The 26,683-nt window shown below is 35.7% G+C and overlaps 2 protein-coding genes across 7 annotated transcripts in view; one reads left to right on the plus strand and one right to left on the minus strand.

Moving 5' to 3' along the window:
* The window catches only part of INTS13 (integrator complex subunit 13), a 28,577-nt gene extending 27,881 nt beyond the window's left edge, over positions 1-696 (minus strand). For all 3 annotated transcript variants that reach the window (XM_045073316.1, XM_045073315.1, XM_045073314.1), the window contains exon 1: positions 174-696. The gene's annotated coding sequence lies outside the window, so the exon portion shown is untranslated. The remainder of the gene's footprint in view (positions 1-173) is intronic.
* A 301-nt stretch (positions 697-997) lies between these two features.
* Positions 998-26,683, plus strand: part of FGFR1OP2 (FGFR1 oncogene partner 2) — a 38,392-nt gene continuing 12,706 nt past the window's right edge. For 2 of the 4 annotated variants that reach the window (XM_045073319.1, XM_004776401.3), the window contains exons 1-5: positions 998-1,135; positions 17,603-17,751; positions 20,301-20,418; positions 21,948-22,090; positions 24,425-24,538. In XM_045073319.1, the coding sequence (XP_044929254.1) occupies positions 17,617-17,751; positions 20,301-20,418; positions 21,948-22,090; positions 24,425-24,538 (510 nt within the window). In that variant the 5' untranslated portion in view covers positions 998-1,135; positions 17,603-17,616. Of the gene's footprint in view, positions 1,136-16,174; positions 16,255-17,602; positions 17,752-20,300; positions 20,419-21,947; positions 22,091-24,424; positions 24,539-26,683 lie in introns of all 4 variants that reach the window. The other 2 variants (XM_004776402.3, XM_004776403.3) reach the window with 2 other exon arrangements.

Below are 26,683 nucleotides of genomic sequence, written 5' to 3' on the forward strand. Positions count from 1 at the left end.
TGTTCATTAAAACGAACTGACTTTCTACGACCTAGCTATTTTCTTCTGCTTTCAAACGCATTTCCCCTTCATGCAAACTCTTTGAGAAACCTCAACACACTCTGCTGGAGGGTGGGGGGTGGAAAGTACAAGGTGAGTGGATAGGGAAGACCTCAGAATCGAGGTTCGCTTACTTTCGTGCCTGGTCCTGCAGTGAAAACGAACAGAGGCTATGGACCACAGCCTCTCTGGAAAAGGCTGCTGGCTGGGTGGGGAGGGTCAGCGCACAGTCAGGAGTGTCTGGTACCAAAGACTGGGGACTATGCTTTCCCCGCTCATCTCCTAGCACACCGGTCCTTCCCAGGCTTCCTAAATGCAGGAGCGCGCGCGCGTGCGCGTGAACACAAACACTCACACACACTCGGACTCGCGCGTGCGCAAAGCCCTCTTCCTCAGCCCCGCCAAGCAGCCCTTCCCCCTCGGTGGGCCAGACGCCCAGCTCTCAGAACAGGAAGAGGGCGGAGCCAAGAAAAAAATGCCTCCGAACCCCAAGATTTTCTACCCGCTAATTTTCCCAATAACCCTTTGGGAAGATTGATCCGGGCGAACTCAGAGCCTCCCCAACAGCGAAGTACCAACCACAGCACCGGCTAAACCAGCCACGGCCCTTAGGCGCACGGCCCTCCCACCCGGCCTCCCCTTCTTCGCCTCTCCACCCAGGTCGGCTTCCCCTGGCAAAACTCGCGACACTTTGCGAGAAGGCAAGCAGAAGCCTGAGTAGATTGATGGGGAGGGACGTAGAAGGGAACCGCCTCCACCTCTCGCGCATGTCTGCGAGAAGCCTCGAATAAATTTCTTGGCTCTGCCTGTCCCACCACCCGGCCACGTGAGGCAGGAAATCTCGCGAGGTTTGAGGGCTCTGCGAGCTCTGGGCGCAGGCGATCAGTGGAGGTGTTCCTCGGGCCAGTGATGGGGCTGAGCTCCGCTGACCCCTGCAGCCGCCCCTCGACTGACAGTCCCTGCTGGGTTCTGCGTCTGCTGGCCGAAGAAGCTGAAGAGGCGAGAGGAGTCTCTTCCCTTGGGTGCTTAGGTGCCTGCTAGCAGAGGCTTTGAGTCGTAACGCCACAACTGACGGCTGCGAGGGATTGAGACCTGAGTAAGTGGAGATAAATCGAGGGACAAGAGCGGGCGTAGGGAGTTGAAGTTTCCTTTCCCAGGGCCGCCGTCGTTCTTCGCATCTCTGGAACTACTGGCCGCCCTCCGATTCCCGGGGCTCCTTTCCCGCTTCTTGGAGCGGTACTTCCTTTTCCCGGGTCCCAGCTCCTCTTTCCGGGTCTCTCAGGTGCGGAAAGTTTCTTGAAGTCTGGCCCGAACCTTGTCTGGACGCATCTTCGTGTCTCTTTTTCTTCCTGCCTCAACCCACCTGGGGGCTTACCATTGAGAGGAGGGAAGAGGGACCCTATCGGTTTTCAGTTTTCAGCGTTGCAGCCTATTTCATGGATGGAACTAGTCCCTCTTTCTTGAAACTGCCTTCCAGGGAATGCTGCTGTTCTCCTGCTTTTCTTCCGTATCCCATTTCTGATAATGGTACCAGTATCTATTCTCCTGTCCCAATGGAAACCTTTATCCTGGATTCTGCATTCCCACTCGCTCTGCTCTATATTATTCCTTCTTTCACCAGAATTATTGCAGTTGCCCGACCCCCCCCCCAACACACACACACACTGGTTTCTCCACCATCATCCTTCCATAGAGATATCATCCTAAAATGTTTTTATCACTCCTTTCCTTAAACTTTTCCCCTAACTCTATGCCTAATGGAGTTCAGTCTTAATTGGTAAGCATGATATGCTTCAGGATCTTTAACTATCTGTTCCAGTTCATTTTATATTTTAGTTTCTTCTTGCTTTTCCTCCAAATACCTTAATATGCAACCAAACCAGAACTAGCTGCCCAAACATGTCATGCACTTTCACAGCTCTGTGCCTTTGTATGTGCTGTATCATCTGTCTAGAATGCTTACTCTTTCTCTCTACCCCACTCTTCACCCATCTAGACCCAATTCATAGATTCTTGTCTTCTCAGACTCCCCCAGTTGATATCAATAATACCATTGGTGCTCCCAGAGCACTTGAAATGATTCTTCTGGAGTATCTATTAGGCTGTATAATTTGTTCATGTGTCTGTCTCTTGTGTCAATTTGAGATTAAGTCTGGAATCCTGGCTTGTTCATCTTTGTAACAAAAGCTAGTCCAGTGTTTAGGGGATAGCAGGCATTATTTGTATATACATAATAGGCATCATTTGTATATACATTTGTAAATATGTATACATATTTATAATGCAGTAGTTCTAAATATTCATAATAGGAGTCCTTAGTGCTTTTAAAAAATCACAGAATTTTAGAGCCAGAAGGAACATTGTATGTTAGCTAAAGTCCCCTGACCTGTTTTGAAAATGAGAAACTCTGTACCCCAACACAAGTAATTGTATTTTTAGTATTTGTTAATTGAGATTATGCATAATGGGAAAAAACTGCTTTTAAATGATTTTATATTTTATTATACTAGTATCTGTCTGTATTTGAAAAATAGAGAAATATTTATATATGTGAGAAAAATATTTTAGACTAAAGATCATATTTGGTGTGTGTACATCCACGTAACTCTTCCAATGGCTCCTTGGCCCATAGATTATAAATAACTGGTTTAGATTAGGTTAGTTCCTTGACCTGTCATACCTGTTTGAATCTATAAGTATAGGCAACTTATATTTAGCTACAATTCTAAGGTAAAAAAAAAAAAAAAAAAAGTTCTCCTGTGTCCTTTTAAATTCTATCTTTCCAACTTTAAAAATTTAGCTTCTTCATAAAGCTCCAAACATGTTGTTCCCATCATTTTCAAAGATTGTGCAAATTTTCTGCGCTCTCAAATACAATAATATATTGTCTTATAAGATGTTTAATTACATATTTAATTTACATACATTCTTGATTTCTTTAGATTAAAAGTTTCTAAGAAAGCCATAACTATGCCTTTTTATTTTTCTGTTTCCTTATGTATCTTTAAAAAAAATTTTTTTTAATTTATTTATCTGAGAGAGAGAGAGGTAAAGAAGCAGACTCCCCAATGAGCAGGGAGCCCAATGTGGGGCTCCATCCCAGGACCCCAGGATCACAAACTAAGCCAAAAGCAAACACTTAACTGACAGAGCCACCCAGGCGCCCCTCAATATGTATCTGTTAATATCATCTACTAATTAATATTTGCAGTACCTGCCTAAACAGTCCAATAAAATTTTTTAACTAAACTTGGTTGTTAATATTTAAAGACAAATCTGTGGTGTATCAGTAGTCACCAGTCATAACCATCAGTCATAATTTCTGTGTATGTCCAGCTATGGGATAGTAGATTTGTGGTTAAAAGAGAAAGAAGAGTGACTTGAAATTCTTTACATTTTTCTTGACCAAAATGTAAAACTAAACAGCTGGCAGTTGCTGTCTTGAGTGGGTGGTGGTTTCTCTTTTATAAGCAGCAGAATGTTCTGAATCCTTTGCCAGGAGTCTGCCGATATCTTTGGGTGGCAAAGTGGGCGAGAATATGGCTAGTACAGGCAGGGGAAAACCTACTTTAGAAAAATTTCACCTATAATTTACCTACATATAGAAAACAATGTGAGTGCACCGTGACCAGTTATGACAAGCACTGTAAAAATAGATAAATGGAAAATACTCCCTTTTTTTACTGGAGTTTATTTTTAAATATTTAACAATCGTTAAAGAGTTTGGAAAGCAGTCTTCTTCCCACTCCACTTACTAGCCAAAAAGGGGAGAGAAAACAATGATTTTCAAAAAAGTTGGCAAAGTAAATGCATGTTATAAAATATTTTAAACTTTTCTGTTGTTTCACATACAGGAAATGAGCATGCAGATTCTTAGAAACTCTGTGTCACTATCTTTCTGAAGTGTTAACAGAATTATGCTTTCAATTACTTGATGTTTAGAATTCCTTTTTCTAAATAGGTATGTTTTTATAGTTATAAAGCAAATTTTAAATATAGTTTATTTTGACAGTATTTCATTATGCAATCTAGAGAAGATTTTTTAAAGTGGGTGTTAATTTTAACTTCAAAAAACCTGTCAGTAAACATTAATTGATTTTATAATTAACTGTGATGCCTATTTAAAGTGGATGGTAGGTTTTTATTAATTATAATGGAAAATATTTGGAATTTGGTGGGTTTTTTTAATATTTTCTTCATTTACACCCCCTTTTATTTTCTGTTGCTGGCTTGATAAACAGTTTTTCTAATATTTTGGAAATCCCATTGGTGAAGCAGGTCAGGGAATTTGTTTTTTCACCCAGGGAGACAGATGGTTTTTACATAGTTACAGGTAAATGGTCCTGAGGATCCACGAAGGCTTCTAAGTATGGTGCTAGACTCAGGATCTATTTCTGGTGCTAGCGTGGTTCCTTCCTTGCTGCATGTGCTGCCATTCAGCTCCTTACATTTGGGATCCCAGAGTCTATTTCCTTATTGATGAAATGGGAATAACACTTGTCCTGTTGACCAAAAGAATATAAGGTGGTATTCCTTGGGTTTAGAAATCTACCAACAGTTTGAATTCATTAAAATTAATACCTAGCAATTTGATCTAGAGTGCTCTGGAGGTCCATTTGGCTTTGTTGTTGTTGTTTTCCAATTATTTCTTAGAGGAAGAGAAGGGCAGAGGATGAAGGAGAGAAAGACTCTTAAGCAGGCTTCACCCCAGCCTGATGCAGGGCTCAATCTCATAACCCTGAGATCATGACCTGAGCCAGAAATCAAGAGTTACCATCCAGGTGCCCTGGAGGGAAATCTGGAGTCCAGCACTTAACCAACTGAGCCACCCAGGTGCCCCAGAGGTCCATTTGGATTGAGTTAGGTTTAAGAGAAAGCTAAGAATAAGTAAACAATTTTGAAAGAGAAGAGGGTTACTTGCCATGCCAGATAGTAAGGGTGTATTTTACTACTATAACAGTTGAGGCAACATAGTATTGATGTGGAGATAGATAAAAAAGACCCAGAGGTAGAATAGAGTGCTCAAAAACATACCTATCCATTTATTGAGAAAACACGTGTGGCATTAAAATGAGTGGGGATATTCCAACCATAAGAAAGAAATAATGTGACATAATAGAGATGCCAATTATCATTACAATGGCAATCATATTATAATATATAAATACCAAATCAATATGTTGTACACCTTAAACTTACATAATGTTATATGTCAAATATATTTCAATAGGAAAAAATTCAGTCCTAGAAAAATGTACTATACAATAAATGAGACCAAGGCAACTAGTTGTCCCCATAAAACAAAGGAAATATAAGTAGATAGCTTCCTTTTACCATACATGCAAATAACAACCAGATGAATTAATGACAAAGGCAAAACCTTGGGGACAGGAAGTACATTATAGTTTTGTCTTTTTGGCAGTGCCAGGTAAATGGAAACAATATGTAACATTTTGAAACTATCTTCTTTCACTCAGCATTAATGCCCTTGAGATTCATCTATATTGTTGTCTGTATCAGTATCACATTCCATGTATTGCTGTACTACAGTTTGCTTTTCCACTCATTTCTCTACAGTAAATGCCCAAAGTAGTATTGCGAGGTCATAAAGACCATATCTAGCTCTAGATATTTAATTTGATAAGAACCATTTTCTGAAATACCCATATCATTTTCCATTGTCACCAGCATTGTATGGCAGTTGCAGTCATACTGTATCCTTGCAGCACTTGAAATGTTGGTACTTCTTATTTTAGCCACCTTAATAGGGGTATAGTGGATCTCATTGTTCTAACTGCATATCCCTAATAGCTAATGATGCTGAGTATTTTCATGTGCTTATTTGCCACCTTTATATCTTTTTAGTTAAGTGTTAAAGTCTTTTGCTCATTTTAAAAATTGGATGATTTTCTTAATGTTAGTTCTGAGAGTTTTTTATGTATTCTAGATAAAGTCCTTTGTGATATATGTGATTTGCAAATTTTGCCTTCCAGTCTGTAGCTTGTCTTTTCAGATTGTCTTAAAATACCTTTCCCAGAGCAAAAGTTTCTGGGTTTTTTTTTAAAAGTTTCTAGTTTTGATGAAGTCTAGTTTGTTTTATTTATTTATTTATATATTTATTTATTTTGATGAATCAAGCTTCTGATATCCTGTCTAAAAAAATCTTTGCCTAATCACAGGTCACAAAGATTTTCTCCGCTTTTCATTTTACGTTTAGGTCTATGGTCTACTTCGAGTTAATTTTTATATAAAGTGTAAGAATTATGTTGGGGTTAATTTTTTGGCATATAGCCATTTGTTGACAAGACTTTCCTTTCCTGGGCATTTGGGTGGCTCAGATGGTTAAGTTTCTGCCTTGGGCTCAGGTCATTATCTACAGGTCCTGGGATTGAGCCCTTAGTCGAGTCTGGTCCTGGCGCAGCGAGGAGTCTGCTTCTCACTTTCCCTCTACCTCTCTCTCTCATTCTCTGTCTCAAATGAATAAATAAAAAGTCTTTAAAAAAAAGAAAAGAAAAGAAAAAGACCATCCTTTCCCCTGTGAAGTGTCTGTACATCTTTTTCAAAGAACAGTTGACCATGTTTCTTTAGACTTATTTCCGACCTCTATTCTCTTCTGTCTCTGTCAATACAATGCTGTCTTGATTGCTGTAACTTTATAGTAAGTCCTAAAATTTGGTGGTGTGATTTCTCCAACTTTGATTTCAAAATTCTTTTGGCTATCCTAGTCTCTTTGCATTTTCATAGAAATATTAGAATTAGCTCGTCAATTTCTACAGCAAGACCTGCTGTGATTTTGATTGGAAATTGCATTAAGTCTGTAGATGAGTTATGGAAGATTGACATCCGTACTATGTTGAGTCTTCCAATTTATTAACACAGTGTGTCTCCATTTATTTAGACCCTCTTTGGTTTCCTTAATTAGCATTTTGTAGCTATCAGTGTGCATATCCTACATATGTTTTATTATCTTTATACCCCAAAATTTCATTTTTTGAATACAGTCTCACTTAAGTATGATGTTGACTATATTAAAGATGCTGTTTCTTATTTTGAGGCAATCCCCTTCTATTTCTAGAGAATTTTTATTATGAAAGGATGTCGTTGGGTCCCCCCCACCAAAAGCACCAATTAGTATGATGAAGTAGGTTGTTGTTTTTTTTTAAATGATGGATTACATTGATTAATATTTAAATATAGAAACAGCCTTGAGTTCTAGGATAAACCCTACTTGGTCATTGTGTATTATTATTTCTATATGTTGTTGAATTTGAGTTGCTAATATTTTCTTGAGGATATTTTACATTTTATGTTTATGAGAGATACTGCATTGTGGTTCTCTGTCTCTCTGGAATGTGTCTGGTTTTGGTTTTAGAATAATGCTGGTATCATTTTAGGAGTTTGGAAGTATTTTATTTTCTCGAAGACGTTGTACAAGATTTGTATTATTTCTTTTATGTTCAGTAGAATTTGCCATTGAAATCATCCAAATAGAGACGTTTTTGTGGAAGATTTTTAACTACAAATTTAATTTCTTTAATAGTTCTAGGACTATTATAGAATAGTTATAGGATATTAGTAGTTATAATTGCTATACCTGATGGTTATGGGACTATTAATAATTCTCTATTTCCTCTTTTGTAACTATGCAGTTTGTGGTTTTTAGAGAATTAATCGATTTCATCTAAATTATCCAATTCTGGGGTGCCTGGGTGGCTCAGTGGGTTAAAACCTCTGCCTTCAGCTTAGGTCATGATCCCAGAGTCCTGGGATTGAGCCCCGCATCAGGCTATCTGCTCGGTGGGGAGCCTGCTTCCCCCCTCTCTCTCTCTGCCTGCCTCTCTACCTACTTATGATCTCTGTCAAATAAATAAAATCTTTTTTAAAAAAAATAAATAAATTATCCAATTCATGTGTATGAAAATTACTATTGTATTCACTTATTCTTTTAATGAATTAGAAGTCTGAAGTGATAGCCCTTCTTTCATTCCTGACATTGGTTATTTTACATATTTTCTCTTTTTTATTTTTTTCCCCTTGATCAGTTTTGCTGAAGGTTTATCCACTTCATTTGCTTTTTCAAAGAATTAGCTTTTGGTTTCATTGGTTCTCTGTTGCTTTCCTGTTCTCAGTTTCATTGATTTCTGCTCTTTTATTATTTCCTTCTTTCTGTTTACTTTGGAGTTTATTTGCTTTTTTCCTGGTTTCATAAGCTTGAGGTTTAGGTAATTGATTGATTTGAAATCTTTTAAATTTTCTAATAAAAGAAATTAATGCTACAAATTTTCTTTAAAGTACTGCTATATATGCAAGACAGAATTGTGATACCTTGTATTTTCTTGTTTATTTAGATGAAAATATTCTCTGATTTCCAAAAAGACTTCTTTTTTGACTTCTGGATTACTTTTGTGTTTTTTAATTTCCAGATGTTTGGAGATTTTCTTATCTCTTGGTTACCTATTTTAGTTTAACTTCATTATGGTCACAGGACATAATTTGTATGATTGCAATTCTTTTAAATTTGTTAAGGTTTGTTTTATTATCTAGGATAAGATATATCCTAGTGATGACCTGTCTGCACTTAAAAATAATGTGTTTTGCTCTTGTTGATAATAATCCACCTTGTTGTTGGTTGTTCATGTCTTTTGTATCCTTGCTGATTTTCAGTGTGGAAGTTCTATCAATTATTGAGAAAAAAATTCTCTACATTGTAACCAATTCTTATTATCTGTCTTGTTATAGCTATCCTGGTGGGTGTGAAGCATCTCATTGTGGTTTTGATAGCTGATCATGTTGAGTATCTTTTCCTGTGCTTATTAACCCTCTAACTTTGGTTAGTGTTTGTAATTCCCCTTTTTTTCCTTGATCAATCTATCTAAAGGTTTATCAGCTTTTATTTCCTTCTGCTAGTTTCAGACTTTGCTCTTTTTCTAACTCTCTTAGGTGTAAAGTTAGGTTGTTTATTTGAGATTTTTCTTGTTTCTTAAGGTGGGCCTGTATAACTATAAATTTCCCTCCTAGAACTGCTTCTGCTTTTTCCCAAATATTTTGAACCATTCTGTTTTCATTTTCATTTGTCTCCATGTATTTTTTTTTATTTCTTTGGTTTCTTGGTTGACACATTCATTAGTAGTATGTTGTTAACCTGTATGTATTTATGTTCTTTCCAGATTTTTTCTAGTTTCATTCGCTGTTGTGCTTGGAAAAGATGCATGGTATGATTTCAGTCCTTTCAGATTTATTGAGATTTGTTTTACCACTTGACATGTGATCTGTACTGGAGAATGTTGCATGGGCACTTGAAATGAATGTGTATTCTGCTGTTTTGAGATCCAGTGTTATATATATTTATTAGGTTCATCCGGTCTAATATGTTGTGCAAAGCTTTTGTTTCCTTGTAGACTTTCTGTCTAGATGATCTATCCACTGACATAAATGTGGTGGTAAAGTCCCCTACTATTACTGTATTACTGTTCATTTCTCCCTTTATGTCTGTTAATAATTGCTTTATGTATTTGGGGGCCGATATATTGGATGCATAGTTAATCTACATTTGTTATATCCTCTTGATGGAGTGATCCTTTTATTGTTATGAAATTCTTGCTTTTCTTTGTTTCTTGCTACAGTCTGTGCTTTAAAATCTGTTTTGTCTGGGGTGCCTGCTTAGCTCAGTTGGTAGAGCATGAGACTCTTGATCTTGGGGTTGTAAATTCAAGCTTCATGTTTAAAGATTACTTAAAAATCTTTTTAAAAATCTAATAAAAAGTCTATTTTGTCTGATAAAAGTATTGCCAACCTGGCTTTTTTCTTTTTTTTTTTTCCATATGCATGGTATATGTTTTCCCAGCCTTTTCAGTCTGTACAAGCCTTTAAGTCTGAAGTGAGTCTCTTATAGGCAGTATTTAAATGGGTCTTGCTTTTTTTTTTTTTTAACCTTTGAGTTACCTTGTGTTTTTTGGGTGTTTTTTTTTTTAAAGATTTTATTTATCCATTGGACAGACAGTAGTAGTAGACACAAGTAGGCAGAGAGGCATGCAGAGAGAGAGGAAGGGAAGCAGGCTCCCCGCTGAGCAGAGAGCCTGACGAGGGGCTTGATCCCAGGACCCTGGGATCATGACCTGAGCCGAAGGCAGAGGCTTTAACCCACTGAGCCACCCAGGCGCCCCTACCTTGTGTTTTTTATTGGAGCAGTTTATTTATATTTAAAGTAGTTACTGATAGGTATATGCTTATTGCCATTTTGTTGTTTCCTAGTTATTTTTATAGTTCTTCTCTATTTCTTTCTTCATCTCTTGCTCTTATCCCTTGTGGTTTGATGGCTTTCTTTAGTGTTAGACTTGGATTCTTTTCTTCTTTTGTGTATGTGTGTGTCTGTATAGGTTTTGATTTGTGGTTACCATTAGGTTCATATATAATAACTTAAATGTACAGCAGTCTATATTATTTAGTTTATGGTTGCTTAAGTTTAAACACATTCTAAAAGCACTAAATTGGTACTTCCCCCTCCACATTTTATGTATATGATGTCATATTTTACATCTTTTTATTTTGTGTATCCCCAAATTTTTGTAGACGTAATTGATTTTATTATTGTTGTGTTTTAACCTCCATACTTGCTTTATAAGTGATTTATCTACTACCTTTATTATAGTTTTGTTTTTACCTGTGAATTTTTTTTCCTAAGGGCCTTTTCTTTCCATTCAGAGAATTCACTTTAGCATACCTTGTAAGGCTAGTTTAGTGGTGATGAATTCCTTGAACTTTTTTCGTCTGGGAAACTATCTTTCTTTCTAGTCTCAGTGATAACTTTGCTAGTTTCTCCTTTCAGCATTTTGAATATATCATGCCACTCTCTTCTGGGCTGCAAAGTTTCTGCTGAAAAATCAGCTGATAGCCTTCTAGGGTTTCTTTTGTATATAATTGCTTTCTTTTCTCTTGCTGCTTTTAAAATTCTCTATCATTACTTTAAGCCATTTTAATCATTACGTGTCTTCGTGTATACCTCCTTGAGCTAATCTTGTTGGGGCTTCTCAGTGCTTCCTGGATCTAGATGTCTTTTTCCTTCTCCAGATTAAGGAAGTGTTCAGCTATTAGTTCTTCAAGTAGGTTTTCTGTCCCTTTTTTTCCCTTCCTTTTGGGATCTCTATATTGCAGAGGTTATTATGCTCAATAGTGTCACTGGGTTCCCTTAATGTAATCTCATTTTTAATTCTTTCTTCTTTTTGATGTTCAGCTTGGTTGTTTTCCATTACCCTGTCTTCCAGATCGCTGAACCCATTCTTCTGCCTCCTCTAATCCTCTGTTGATTTCCTCTAGTGTGTTTTTTGTTTCCATTATTGAATTCTTTATTTCTTGCTGGTTCTGTTTTATATTTTCTCTTTGTTGAAGTTCTCATAAGTTCATTCAGTTTTTTCTCAAGTTCAGTTAGTATCTTCATGACCTTATGCAGAAGAGTTAGGTAGTGCCCTGTAGCACAATGTCCCCTGGTCACCAGGGTCAGGTATTCCAGCAGTGTCCCCTGTGTGGGCTATATGTGCCCTCCTGTTGTGGCTGAGCCATGTTTGCCTTCAGCCCAGTTGATGTTTACCTGCTTTGCCTACTGTGGAGACACTGGACAGTATTTAGCCCCTCAGTTGTTGGGGAGCCTGTGTGAGATTGTGATTGGCTGAGAGGTGGGCAGGGTCAGCAGTTGGGCCTGCTGTCTGCAATTAGCCTCTCTGTTGGTACATCGAAAGAAAGGGCTTTCTCCCTACAGAGCCCACAGAGGCTTTTGTTGAGGGCCAGAACTGGCAGTCAGAGTAGATATCTACAGTCTGCCTCTCGCTGAAGCTGCAGGCATGCCATATGGCAGAGCATTCTTTCTGTACAGTCTGCTGAAAGACTTGGCTCCTGGAACTGTGGGCAAGCTAGTTTATAGGATTAGGTGCCTCTTCCTCAAGGAAGGAGTTTCTTTGGAATAGCATCATTCCCTGCCAGAGCTGCCTGCAGGATGTGGAAGAGCAGGAACCTCTTTGAAGGGATGCCTACCAAGGTGGGTGGGGTGGAACAGGAAGGTGGCAGAGGAATGTGGGGGCAGGGCATGTAGTGTTAGCAAGTATTAGTGCTATTTCCTGCAGGTGTCCAGCTATCCAGACTAGGAGAGGGGAAGAGAAATGGCTCCCACCATCACTTTTCTTTTAGGGAAATCTCCTGAAGATCTTTGCTCCTCCAGCATATGTTCTGAGACTAGGAAATAAATCTCCTTCACATATACCCCACACGCTTTTCAAACTGCTGCTTCTGTGCCTGAATTATTTGTTAAGCTGGCTCTTTAAGAGCAAGGACTCAGTTTCCTATTGCCTCCTACCTCTTTTGTTAAGCCCACTGATTTTTAAAGTCCCCAGAAGTACGCCCCACTGTTTAAGAATTTCAGAAGTTAAGCCCCATTAGTTTCCATAGCCAGATGTTAAGGGGATTTGTCTTCTGAAGGCCCCAGGGCCTGAGGTGCTTGGAGTGTCTGAGGTGGGGTCTGATACTCTAGATTCTCCATGCTTATGGTATCTGTCCCATTTGTGGTTTGTCTCACCAGGGGTTTGGTTCCCAATGAGTCTCTACCTCTCCTACCTTTTCTAATATAGCCTCATCTCTGCCATTAACTGTGAAGGTGTGTTCTGCCAGTCTTCAGGTCATTTTTACAGTTAGTTGTACAGATGTGACTATTTTCTTGGTATGTTTGTGGGACAGGGTAAGCTGAAGATCTTCCTACTCTACCATCTTAGTCCCTCTCTGGGTCCTGTTTAATTAATTCATTCTGATAATATATCTTAGAGTTAGTGTGTTTAGAACATTTACATTTAGTGTAATAATATGTTTGGATTTAGGTCCAACATCTTGTAATTTGTTCCTTCAATATTTTGATCCTTTATTTCCTCCTTTTCATTCTTTTGTCTTATTGAACACTTTTTATTTTAATTCATCTATTGTGGTTTTGGCTATTATCTCTGTACAGGTTCTTTAGGAGTTGTCTAGGTTATGTATTTATGTATGTGTGTATGTGTATATATATGTATGTACATATATATATATATACTTATATAAAATTGTTTTACTTACAGTTGACATATAAAAGTTTCAGGTGACAAGTTAAAATCTTATCACTGTATAGATACGTTTATCCTTCTACCTTTATGTCATAGTTATATGTTTATATGTAAACTGAAAATTCTGTCAGACAGCAATTATAGTTATTTTCAAATATCAGACATTTTAAAGCATTCAAGAATAGTTTATGATATTTGCCTCTTTGTGTTACTCTTCTTTTATTCCTAATGCTCTAAGTTTCCTTCTGATACCATTTTGCTTCTCTCTGAAGAAATTCCTTTAGAGCAAATCTGTTAGAAATGAATTCTTTTTCTTCTTCTGGGAGTGATTTTTATTTCACCTTCATATATAAAGGATATTTTTGCTGGATATAGAATTCTGGGATGACATTTCTGTTCTTTCTGCATTTTAACTGTTCTACTTTCAATTTCATTCTAGGGTGACAGTTCTGTTCTTTCTGCATTTTAACTGTTCCACTTTCAATTTCAATCAGTTTGGCTTCTAGCTACCCTTCAGATTGTTTGTTCTTCATAAGTGTTGTTTGTCTCTGTTTTAAGAATTTTTCTTTGTATTTAGTTTTCAGAAATTTGGTAATTTTGTATGTGAGTTAGACCTTGGGTTTATCCTGTTTGAGGACTAGGAATGATGAAGACAGAAGATTTCCGGAGGAAGAAACCGTGTTGCATAATTTAAATTCATAAATAACTGTGCCAGTTAAATACATTTCCATAGTACTTGATTGAGAAGTTAGAATGTTTTTGGTGGGAAATACAAACTATAGTAGTATTTTAATTATTGCAATTATTATGGCTTTTCAGTGGAGGACTTTTTCAACCTGTCCATAACATAAACATACTAGTATATTAAAGAAAGTTACATATTCCTAGAGCATAGAGGGACAGCTCTATAAAATCCACTAGGAGATGTTAAAAAAATCCTTTAGGAATTGTTCTAGTCCTCACTTCATCTTTTAAATTTTTCCAGATTATTTACAAATAAAGCATGCACTGGCCATATCCAAAAAATTTTCCCATCAGTTTTCCTAATATTGTGGCCAGTTTTTTTTCCTACTGGAATGAAATGTTTTCTGGAGTTTCTAGTGTCCATTTGAGGTTTCATCTGGTGCTATCAAGTTACCATTCTGATTGTGGCAGCTCTTATCCTCAGGATTTTACAACTTGATCATCCCATGTTTCTTTTTGGAATTTATCAGGCCAGATTTGTGTGTCTGTGATGGAATCTTTGAACTTCTCCATAGATTGATGATTTTACTGTTATATATGAGGCCCTTGCATAGGGCACCTGGGTAGCTTAGTTGTTAAGCGTCTGCCTTCAGCTCAGGTCATGATCCCAGGGTCCTGGGATCGAGCCCCATACTGGGTTCCCTGCTCAATGGGTAGCCTTCTTCTCCCTCTTCTATCCCCCCCGCTTGTGTTCCATCTCTCGCTGTCTCTTTCTCTGTCAAATAAATAAATAAAATCTTTAAAAAAAATCTGTTTATAGTATAAGGCAGTTCCATTATTATATTATGTATACTAAAACATAGCATCCTAGCTTGTATGGTATTTTTTTTTTATTGTGTGTCTCTGCTACTTTAGGTTGTATCAAGCCATTAAATAGTTATTGTATTCATTGTTTATTAAGGGATATCTGAGGAACTTTTTTTTTTTTTTGCAGTATTTCAAAGAAGTGAATTATCCCAAAAATGATCCAGCTCTTAGTATATAAATTTGCTTTTTTTTTTTTTTTTTTTTTTTTAAGCAAGTTGTTCTATCTTAGACAACCACAGTTAACTTACTGGATCAGTTTGGCTTCCAGTAACAAAATTAGTTTTATCAGAGTGACTGCAGTTATTGTTACTTTTTGTGCTTACTGTGAAACCTATTAACAAGCAGTAATGTCAAGATTTATCCCTAGAGGATGAATTTTGTTTGTGGGTTGGACAGTTCTTGATTTACGGAATGGAAATACAATCATGAGATTTCCTTCAGTAGGTTGGTTGTTGGAGTAAGAGTGTCACTAATGGATGGTAATATGAAAAGCAGAAAGTAACAATATTTCATAATTATTCAACTAGTAGAAAATGTAGAGTGGTTTCCTTTAGCAATAGGGCTTTGCAACATTGCAACATTAGGTTTAAAGACCCTAGGGTAAGTTCGGATTTAGTTGAAGTCTGTGATTTCTCTGAGGGAAAAAAGGATATCTTAGCTACTCAATTAAGGCATAGGATTTAATAAGCAGTGGTTCTTTGGTGTCATTTGTGAAGTTAATATCCCCAGAACACAGCATAACTTTTTCATATTTTAAAAAGAAAATCAGGATTACCTAAGAAGAATCCATCTAGATTCAGGGCTCTCTTCCAAATTAATCTGTTAGTCTCTGGATTCTTTTGCCTAGAGGAATCTAGGAGCTAATTTTTTTTTTCCTTCTACCCTCTTTTTTACGGGTGGGGGATGAAGGAGACCGAATTATGCATAATGCTTATCAAATTATGCACAGTATAGTTTTTTAATGTCTGTATCATCTATAATCTAATCCTATGTAGGAGCCTTATTGTATTCTATTTGGAAACAGATCCTGTGTATTATATTTGTAGATGTTTTGTTACAGAGCATAAAGAAGTATTCTTCAGGTAGTGGTCCCAATAATATTATTTACAGGCTGGGACCAGAGATTGTTAGAGGTTCTTAGTGGTTGAGTTGTTCTCTTAAGCCAAGATAAACTTTATGTCTTTAAAGTCTTCTACAGTTTTCTCTAGACTTTCAAAATTTTAAAATTATTTTCTTTAATTATTTGTTACAGCCAGTTATCTTTACTGTAAGACAAATGTATCTTTATTTTTATTTATTTACTCATTTCAAGTCAATTTGCCCCCACTTCCCCCTCCCAGTTTTGGTTTTTTGTTTTTGTTTTTGTTTCTTTTTGGTGAGGGGGCTTTAAATAACTTCAAAATTTTACTCTGAAGGATCTGGTGTGTCATACTAGTGGGGTTAATGGGGAGATATGGTGGCTCCCATATGAGTAAGAAATCTGTATTATTATCCATCTATAATTTTAGGTATATCTCCTTGGAAGTTAAGAGAAAGGACAGGGCATTGTTGGAATCCGGTGTCTTCTTTGGAGCAGCATCTTAGACAGGTATTGGATAGTTGTCCTTTTGTGTTTTAGCCAGTATGGGACAGCTGTAACTTTAATGACCCCTTTGCTTATGGTTTTTTTCAAGTACCTTTTTCTAAATCTCTCAAATCTTAGAAGACAGGTCTTTTGGCTGTTTTATCTGGAGAGCCAGAATTATATTAATTTCTAGCTTGTTTAATTTTTAAAACTCTCTGGTAATGTCATATATTGAGTATTTTCTAAGTTGGCAGCTTTATATTTTAACTTATTCTAATTAAATCCTCTTATTCAGGTTTGAACTAGTATAGTAGAATCTAACAATCTTACATTTTGTAACAAATTTCTGTCTTCCTAAAGCTGGTGAAATCCTTAATTATAGCCTTTGGCTTGGATCACAGAGTTTTAATTTAACATCTGTAGACTTGGCTTTTGGCCCAGTAATTTTACTTCAGTAAAATAATTTACTAGTAATTTGACTTTACTTTTTGAGAAAGCTCTGAAGAAAGGATGGCTCATATAGAAGGTAAGATAAAACTTAGTATAAATAGAAAAATTCAAAGATAGTAAGATTCAGAAGGTTAAAGTCTTTGAGAGAGATTATTTTAAATTTACAATTTTATTTTGAGGTCTCTGAATACTAAGTGAAGAAAGAAGCTAACTATTTCGTGTTTCATATTTTGCCTCCTAATTTTTTGAGCCTCTCTTAAACACATTATTTATTGATTTTAATATATTGAAAATTTCCCATAATGGCTGATATTCTAAGTCATATTTTTTTAACCATTTACTAAGGAAGCGCAAGAGTTAGGATTATAGTAGTTCATACAAGAAGTAGTTCCTCCAAAAGAAGGACACTTTGACACAGCATGACACATACAGACCACCATGGGTGGTCAGTAAGTATGTATTGTGAATAGTGTCTCAGGTCACCTGACCAAGCAGAGGCTAGGAAAGATCTCATAGTTAGCAACTCACAAACATGGACCTCAGAGTACGAACTAATAAAGTAATCTTTTTGACAAATAACAAGATAAGGGAGTGCTCTCATGAAGAGCACAATTTCTGTATAATATAAAATATATTCACTTGGTTTGTACTTTTTCCCCCACCATAAATTCAGGGAGCTCTAAATATGCTCTGATTATGTCTGCAAATCATTTATATATGCTCTAGTTTTTTTAGTATTATAAATTCACTTTCCAGCTTGGGCCATCCCAGCAGAAGCAAAACCACAAGTGTTCTTATGTGTTTTTCTGTGCAGTGAACAATCCTGTAACAAATGTAACTTAAGCATATCTATGTTAACATGAAACTAAAATAGTAAGATGATATGCTGGCTTCGTTTTGAATCTTGATTTTAATTTTACAGGTTTTCCTTTAGAAATGAGTTGCACAATCGAGAAGGCACTAGCTGATGCCAAAGCTCTTGTTGAAAGATTGAGAGATCATGACGATGCAGCAGAATCTCTGATTGAGCAAACCACAGCTCTCAATAAGCGAGTAGAAGCGATGAAGCAGGTTTGATTTTTCTTTCTTATTGATTCCATTTTGAAAAAAGCAGTCAGACATTTATGCATTGCTTGAATTATAAACTTCTGCTTAATTAATATTTGTTATTTTCTTAATGTTCTATAAAACTTAAAAGTAGCCCAAAACTTTGGGGCACCTGGGTGGCTCAGTGGGTTAAACCTCTGCCTTTGGCTCAGGTCATGATTCCAGGGTCCTGGGATTGAGCCTCGCATCAGGTTCTCTGCTCAGGCGGGAGCCTGCTTCCCCCTCTCTCTCTCGCTGCCTGCCTTTCTGCCTACTTGTGATCTCTGTCTGTCAATAAATTAAAAAATCTTTTTTAAAAAAATTAAAAAATAAAGTACCCTGACTTGTAGGTTTTGATTTTACTGTAGATTACCCTATAATTTTTTCAATGTCCAAGTTATATATATATATATATATATATACGTTTGTATATTCTAAAAGCTGTATATTTGATTATTTGCTTTTTGGACAGAGATATATCTGGTTTATACATTATGCAGTTGTTGAATTTGTACTTCCTACCTTCATTTTCACTTAATGCTACCAATTAAGAAATAAAAAGGACTTCACTTCTTATTATCCTTATAATCCATAGAATATATGTAAGAACTTTCTTAAATAACTTGTATATAAGAACTTTCCAGTGATACATGGAGTTTAGCTACCATTTTAAAAGCCTCCTTCTGATAAAAATTTTCAACTCAAAGAGAATTATATAATTTCTTGTATTTTGATGGTAATGAGTTGAGGGAAATGTATATTCATAGACTTTCTTTTGAAACTCATCCATTTTGTAAAAGGAAGCCATCCTGGGATACTGCTACTAGAAATAATGGAGCAAGTTTACTTGTTTTGTTGCCCTAAACAGATTACATATCTCCCTAACTGTCCAGCTTGACTTATGTATTCCAAGGAACATATATCTGAATTGAGTTGTAAAAACAAAGGAATATAACAGTTAAAGAACCAGAAATGTTATAATGAATAAATACATTACTGAGCGGCACACCAAAATGCCTTGAAAATGAAGTAGAACAATATTAAAGTTAGACTCACATTTATTTATCATTTTAATTATTTTGCACATGTTCTTTTACTATTGTTAATGAGATATAATTCACAACACCCATAAAATTAACCCTTTTGAAGGGCATAGTTCATTGGATTTTAGTATGTTCACAGGTTGTGTAACCATACTCACTAATTCTGGTACAGTGTCATTACCCCAAAAGGCTCGCCTCCATTAATGGATGTTCCCTAGCTCTCCCTTCCCTCAGCCCCTGGCACTAATCTATCTCTGTGGATTTGTCTCTTTTGGACATTTCATATAAATGGAATCACAGGATGTGGCTTTTTGTAACTGGTTTTTTAATATAATGTTTTTGAGGTTCTTCCGTGTTGCAGCATGTTATAAGTTTTTTATCCCTCTTTATTGCTGAAATATTCCATCATAAGGACATAGTGCATTGTGTCTATCCATCAGTTGATGGACATTTGGATTGTTTCTGTTGGGGGGCTATTATAAATAATACTCCTATGAATATTAGTGTATAAGTTCCTGTGTAGACATATATTTTCGGTTATCTTGGGTATATACCTGGGGGGTAGAATGAATGGGTCATATAATAGAAGATCTGCTTGACTTTTCCAAACAGCTACACCATTTTATATTCCACTGAACAGTACAATTACTCCACATTCTGCCCAACACTTGGTATTTGACTTTTTGATTAAGATCATCCTAGTAGGGCACCTGAGTGGCTCAGTCGGTTAAGCACCCGCCTTTGGCTCAGGTCATGATGCCAGAGTCCTACGATCGAGCCCCGCATCGGGCTCTCTGCTCAGCAGGGAGCCTGCTTCTCCCTCTCTGTCTCCCACTCCCCCTGCTTGTCTGTTCCCTCTCTCGCTGTGTCTCTCTCTGTCAAATAAATAAATAAAATCTTTAAAAAAAAAAATCATCCTAGTAGTTGTGAAGTGGTATCTTACTGTTCTATTGAATTGCATTTCCCTAATGACTAGTAATATTAAACATCTTTTTATGTGTTTATTGGCCATTTATAGACTTTCTCTAAAGAAATGTCTTGTCAGATCCCTTACCCACTTTTTTCCAGCTCTATTGAGATAGAATTGACATATAACATTGTGTAAGCTTAAGGTGTACAAGATAATTTGATACACATGTATATTGCAAGATGAGTACCACAATAAAGTTAGTTAACACCTGTGTCACCTCACATAATTACCGTGTGTGATGAAAACATTTAAAATCTACTCTTACTGATTTCTGAGTGTATAATACAGTATTGTTAACTAAAGTCACCATGCTGTACATTAGATTCCCCAAAACTTACTCGTCTTGTTTGCCTACTTTTTAATGTTATTATTATTAAATTAGAATTATTATTTTTATTGTTACTGAGAGTTGTAAGAATTCTTTATATATTCTGGATATTAGACCCTTATCAGATATGTATCTGAGATACATACTTTCAAATATATTCTCCCCACATGTTCTTTTCTGATCTTTTCATTAGTATCAGGAAGAAATTCAAGAACTTAATGAAGTTGCAAGGCATCGGCCACGGTCCACATTAGTTATGGGAATCCAGCAAGAAAACAGACAAATTAGAGAACTGCAACAAGAGAACAAAGGTAAGATACATAATCTTAAAAAACAAAGGAGTTTGACAACTAAAGTTGAGAACCAAGAATGCTATAATGAATTATGTTGCTAAGGGGCTTATCAGAATGCTTTGAGAATAAAGGAGTGGGCTTTAAAAAGTTAGATTCACATTTATTTTTAAAAAATAATTTTTCATTTCTTTTGCATAAGTTATTTTATTACTGTTATTGAGATGTTTCACATACCATAAAATATACCCTTTTGAAGGGCACAATTCATTGGATTTTAGTTAAAATTGAATTTAGTTAAAAGAGCTGTAGGGGGTGCCTGGGTGGCTCAGTGGGTTAAAGCCTCTGCTTTCGGCTCAGGTCATGATCCCAGGGTTCTGGGATCCAGCCCCACATCGTGCTCTCTGCTCTGCCGGGATCCTGCTTCCCCCTCTCTCTCTGCCTGCCTCTCTGCCTACTTGAGATCTCTGTCTGTCAAATAAATAAAATCTTTAAAAAAAAAAAAAATTAAAAGAGCTGTAATATACAACTGGACTCTTAACTTGGGACCAATTCATATTTTCAAAAATGAGGAAATGGCCAACTAAATTTTCTTTTTGGTATTCTCATTTGTGATCCATATGCCCCAACCATAATGTATTCGTCATTATCCTTTACTACATATGAATGTCTACCTTGTGTGGAGTCATCTTAGATTCTTAGCCTCAATATCCAGTTTATGCCATTGTTATTACCTATGAAATAACTCCCTTTCCTTCTCTTCTCTACTTCAGTCCCTTGCTTTGGTGTTCAAAGTCTCTTGCTTGATCTGTCCTAATTGGCCTCTGTGATTTGAATCTCTTTTCCCCCTTCAGTCTTTCTACAACACAGGCATCAGATTCATTTTTCAAAGATATATCTGGTTGTTATTTTTCTGCTTTAGAACCTTCATTGGAAACTTACTTCCTTATCCAGAGCTTTCAACATCAACTCGAGGCCTCTTCTCTGTCTTCTTCCCATACCTCTTTTCTCCATGAGACCTTTGTTCTTGCTGCCCCGCACTAGTTCCTGAACACAAAACCCACTTTCATGCCTCCCTGCATAGCATGCCCTTCCCTTTTTTATCTTTAGAAATCCAAGTTCATCTCAATAATATGAAACTCACCAGTTTCTGCTCACAGACTTTGTTTATATATATTTGGGTAGAGCTCTACTCTGTACTTTACACGTTGTATTATAATTATTTATGTATTTGCTTTCTCCTCTAGACTCTGAGCTCCATGGTCTTTTGTGTATTCCTAATATAGAGCATTATCTGATACTTGATTATTATTCAGTAAATATTTGTTGAAATGATTCTTTAAAACTAAGCTTTAAGTGGTCATTTAAAAAACTAACAAGGGACTCCCATTTGGTGTGCTTGCTTTATGGCAAGATTTTTACACATTTTCTTTTCAAAACACCCCTTTTGTAAGTTGCTTTTTTGGTAAATACAGTGGAGAGGAGACTATTGTGTACATCTTTAACTCAGGTTTGAGTAAAATATACTCTTGTTCTTGTGATTCTGATAGAATTACGTACATCCCTGGAAGAACATCAGTCTGCCTTGGAACTTATAATGAGCAAGTATCGAGAGCAAATGTTTAGACTGCTAATGGCCAGCAAAAAAGATGATCCGGGTATAATAACGAAGTTAAAAGAACAGCACTCCAAGGTAATCCATTTTATAAGTATAATTTGAAATGAAAAAGAAGCATAAATGGTTAACTTGTGTTGAGATTTTTTTTAAATCACAGGTATATAACATACCGAATATTTCATCTTTCTGATATTTTCTGCTTTTCCTCATTTTTGTCACTTCTTGTTACATATTTTGTTTGATTTACTCTCTTAACTCATATTGTTCCCAGTAGCTCTAACATATTTTCAAAAATAAACTTTATTTGGGAAGTAAAGGTAAGTATATTAAAAAATATTTTTATAAGCTTATCTGCTTTTAAGAAATAGTTCTTCTAATTTGTGTATTGACATTTGTTGCAAAAACAAAAATTGAAATGCCGAAAAACGTTTTCAGAAATCTGAAGCCAGCTAAAGGTAGATCTGTTTTTCTTAAGAGTGTTTTCTGAATGAGGCTAATTAATCCAGACTGTAAATTATACTGATCATGATGGGAAAACCATGGTGGGGGTGGTGCAAGGAGGAAAAGAACCAACATATTAAGATTTGACCCCACCCCCACTCCCCAATCACATATCACTTAACACCATTTTTAGAGATAGAGCTAAACTGGTTAGAAATTGGTTTTTTCCTCCTCTGTTCATTTCACTTATTGACATCCCTGTGTCTCTTTCCTTTGTGTATGTCCCTTTGTTTATTAGCAACTGCTATGAAGACAAGTAGAATAATTCTTTCCTATTTACATTTTAAGCTGAATTTTAACTGCTGCTGTGAATAAAAATATTAGAATATTGTGATTTCTAGTTATACCTGTATTGGATAATGATGAGCTAACTATTATTAGTTAAAACTAACATTATATAAGAAATATTGTTTTAAGACATGCATTTATCTTTCTCAATAACTGAAACACATTTTAGAATCCTTAAATTAATTCTCCCATATTGGTGCTTGTAGGTATTTTTAAATTATAAATTATTCTATTAAAATTAATACCTAGTAAATAGATCTTTGTGTGACAAGTTTTCCTATTAAGAGAATTAGTAATAGATACTCTTGTGTCAATTTTATAATAAATTAATAAATATGGGTTTAATGTTATCTAATTAAACTATTCATCTTCTAACCAGAAGGAACAATCTTGGATGTTTAAGTGGCAATCTTTTGAATATAAATTTATCTATCTTTAATGAGATCATTATAAAAACAAAAATTTAAATGTATAACTTGAGTGTTTCTTTTAAAGGTACAAAGATGAATTGACTGAAATTGTTGGTAAAATAAATATAATCATGAGAAATTGCAAAAGGCCCTTATGTTTAAAACCTAAGAAATTTGTTAAGATCTAAAGAGATTGCTCTACCAAAGAATGTTTAGCATGAGATACTGCAGGTTGCTAGTTCCATCTGGTAGCAGCTATTCCAAAAGTAAATATTTTCTAGAACACATTAGATTTTACCATTCACTAGTGCAGTGTTATTAATTAGGAAAGTTAAACATTTCTTAAGATAACTGTAGACCATCTTTTATTATGTAGATTGAATTCATCTGAGTGCTGATCCTTCCATAAAATGACTGTTCAGTGACTTATATGTTAATTCCAACTAATACATATTAATGTTTGTGATTTTGATTTTTCCCAAAAAGGAGACACTTCAACTCAATTAAACAAACACTTATTAACACTTGTCTTGGCTTAGTTATTATAATAAGATGAGTAAATAATAAGTTCCATCACTCTGCCATAAGAGCTTAGAGTATAAAGGGAAATACAAACAGAATATATAAGGTAGGATGTGATGAATCCTAAAATAGAGATATGATTTAATACGGGAGTACTAATGGAGCAAGATAAGTTCTCATGAAGATAATCTGGGAAGGTGTCAAGAAGACAGATTCATCCAAGTCTAGCCTTGAATTAATTATTGGGGTGGAAGGGTCAACAAGCAGAAGTGGGTGAGCAGAGAAACTTGTATGATAAAGGTGCAGAAATATTCCAAGATGTGTTTAGGTGTTAATACTCTGATGAGCCTAAACACAAAAAAATTTTATAATGCATTTAGGGGTAATAAGCGGAGTTACACATAACAGCATTTTGGCATAAGAGATCATTTTAAGACCAACTGTAGTACAGAATTTTACCCTCACTTAGAAGTTTTTGAGTACAGACTGGAAAATCAATAAAAAGTTTGAGAAGAACTCATTTTTTCCAAATACTCATTTTTACATTATTTTTGAACAGATGCCTTTTTGGAAATCTTAAAAAAACAAACATTTCAAACAGTTGGCTAACACGCATGAACTAACACTCATTCAGTTTTTAAATTACGGATAATATCCGTATTAACATTATAATGACTCTATACTACAGATTGACATGGTACATCGTAACAGCTCCGAAGGATTCTTCCTTGATGCATCTCGACACATCTTTGAAGCATCTCAACATGGACTGGAGAGGAGGCACTTGGAAGCAAATCAGAATGTACACTAAATAAAACAGTCAACTTTTGGGGTGTGGATGGAAGGGGGAAGGTCCATTTAAAACATTCTTTGACATTGAATTTTCCTGCCAGTTTAAATCAGCAAATAAATGAAATTGCCTTAAATATATATATACTGTGCTTTTGATAGCCATGCAAAAATATTCAGTGTAGAAACTTTAAATCTGTCATTAATTCCCTTTGTATCATACACAGCCTGTTAGGTAATGGCAGGCTTTAAAGGTTGTTCAAGCCAGATTTTCATTTTGTTGCTGCAGAATTGTGTAAACAGCTACCCTCTTTGTGGACATCAAAGTATTTTCTTGGAAGTCATTTTAATCTGATTTCATAGAAGTTTTGTTCGAACTATTAAAGGAACAGTTTTAACTCAGATTTGTAATAGTTTGTAGTTCTTTAGTTTGAGTTCTCAATAACCTAAAGATGCCTTTGTTTAGGTTTCATACTATATGTATATGTATATGTTAGTAATATATGCTACATTGTCTTTTTTGTTTTAATTATTGTGGCAGGTCTTTATTGAGCAAATTTGAAATAACCCTAAAAAGTTATAAATGAAAGGCATTTCAAGAAAGTTCAAGGATTGTATTACTGACAGTTCAAGGATTATGTTACTGACTCTTCTTGCTTTTCAGACAGTTTTGAAAGCACAGCTCTTAGCCTCTGTGTTCACTAAAAGACCTAGGATACCTCCCTAAAGATTTTATTGTAATAAATGAACCCTCCGTGAACTGGGCCTATAAAACTGTTCTGTTTGAAATCTTGGTGGTCTTTTTTTCTCATGATTTAATTAGAACAGACTCTGTCCTGAAAAAATTAGTGGAATCTCATTTTCTTCCATTTTAAAGGCAAAGAATTATTTGCTTCCTGTACAGCCTTTTACCCTTAAAGGACACTAAACGATAAACTGAAGAAAATGTTGGTATTCAGAATTTTTACTCATCATCCTCAGTCTGTTGCTACAGTTGTCTGTACTTAAAGCTTGGTTTTAAACATTATGCTCCCTTTCCAGAGGGAGAGATTTTAATAATTTTTTTAAAAAACTATTTCAGAATATGATAGATGTTTGTCTTGATATTATTGTTGCTACCATAATCTAATCCAGGACTGTCCAATAGTACTTCCTGAAATGATGAAAATGTTCTTTATCTGTGCTATTCAACATGGAAGCCACCAGTGCCACTTGGCTATTGAGCACTTCAAGTGTCACTAGTGCAACTCGGACTGAATTAACTTTTTTAAAAGGTGTTTAATTTTAATTGACATTTGCATAGCATCATATTGGGTAGTGCAGATTAGTCCTTTTGTTTTGCCTTTCTGCATACTAGCATTGTATAGGTGTCCCCATTAAAATAATTTAAGGATCTGTATTTTTGTTGGTTAGAATGTACTAAATGTGTGGTTTGCTAAAGATACTATTTGTTCTCCATATTTTTCCAGTTTACTAGTTTTGTAAGTTTTGGAGGTCCTTTCCAAATCCTTTTTATAAATCAGATATATACAATTTAAGAGACAAGGTTATTGGGGGGAGATTTTAGCTTTTGAGTTTGACCTTAATATAATAAAAATCACCCCCAACTGCCAGTGAACAATGATCTTAGAAGCTATTTGTTGAAAAAATTATTATTCTCAAGTTTCTGTTGATTTTTAAACCTCATGTCTGTCTCTTTCACTTGACTCTAAGCTCCTTGAAATCAGGGAACATGTCTTGATAGGTTTCCTATTCCCATTGCTTAGCACGGTGCCTGGCATATCATAGGTGTGCAAAAAGTAATAATAGCATGAGATTGGAAGAAATTTGTACTACCTGCTACACCAAATAAATGTGGCCATTTTACACCTAAGTGAGATTTGAACAGTTTGCAAAGAAGGACATTTAATATTTTAATACTCAAAAGCAGACTTCTGTTCATTTTATTCAATATTTATTATCCATTATGTACCAGACACAGGCAAATATAAACAAGATACAGTTCCTGCTCTCAAGGAAGATTATAATCTGGAAAAGTTTCTAGGTTGGATTGAGATCAGTTTTTAGACATGGATAATACAGAAAAGACTTGTGAATCATGAAGATGTTAGGGGTAAAGAGATCAAATATGGTCAATTTTTGTCTTCCCCATTACTTT

Source organism: Mustela putorius, unplaced genomic scaffold, assembly GCF_011764305.1.
Source record: "Mustela putorius furo isolate JIRA1106 unplaced genomic scaffold, ASM1176430v1.1 tig00537227_pilon_pilon_pilon, whole genome shotgun sequence".
NCBI classification, from domain to species: domain Eukaryota; kingdom Metazoa; phylum Chordata; class Mammalia; order Carnivora; family Mustelidae; genus Mustela; species Mustela putorius.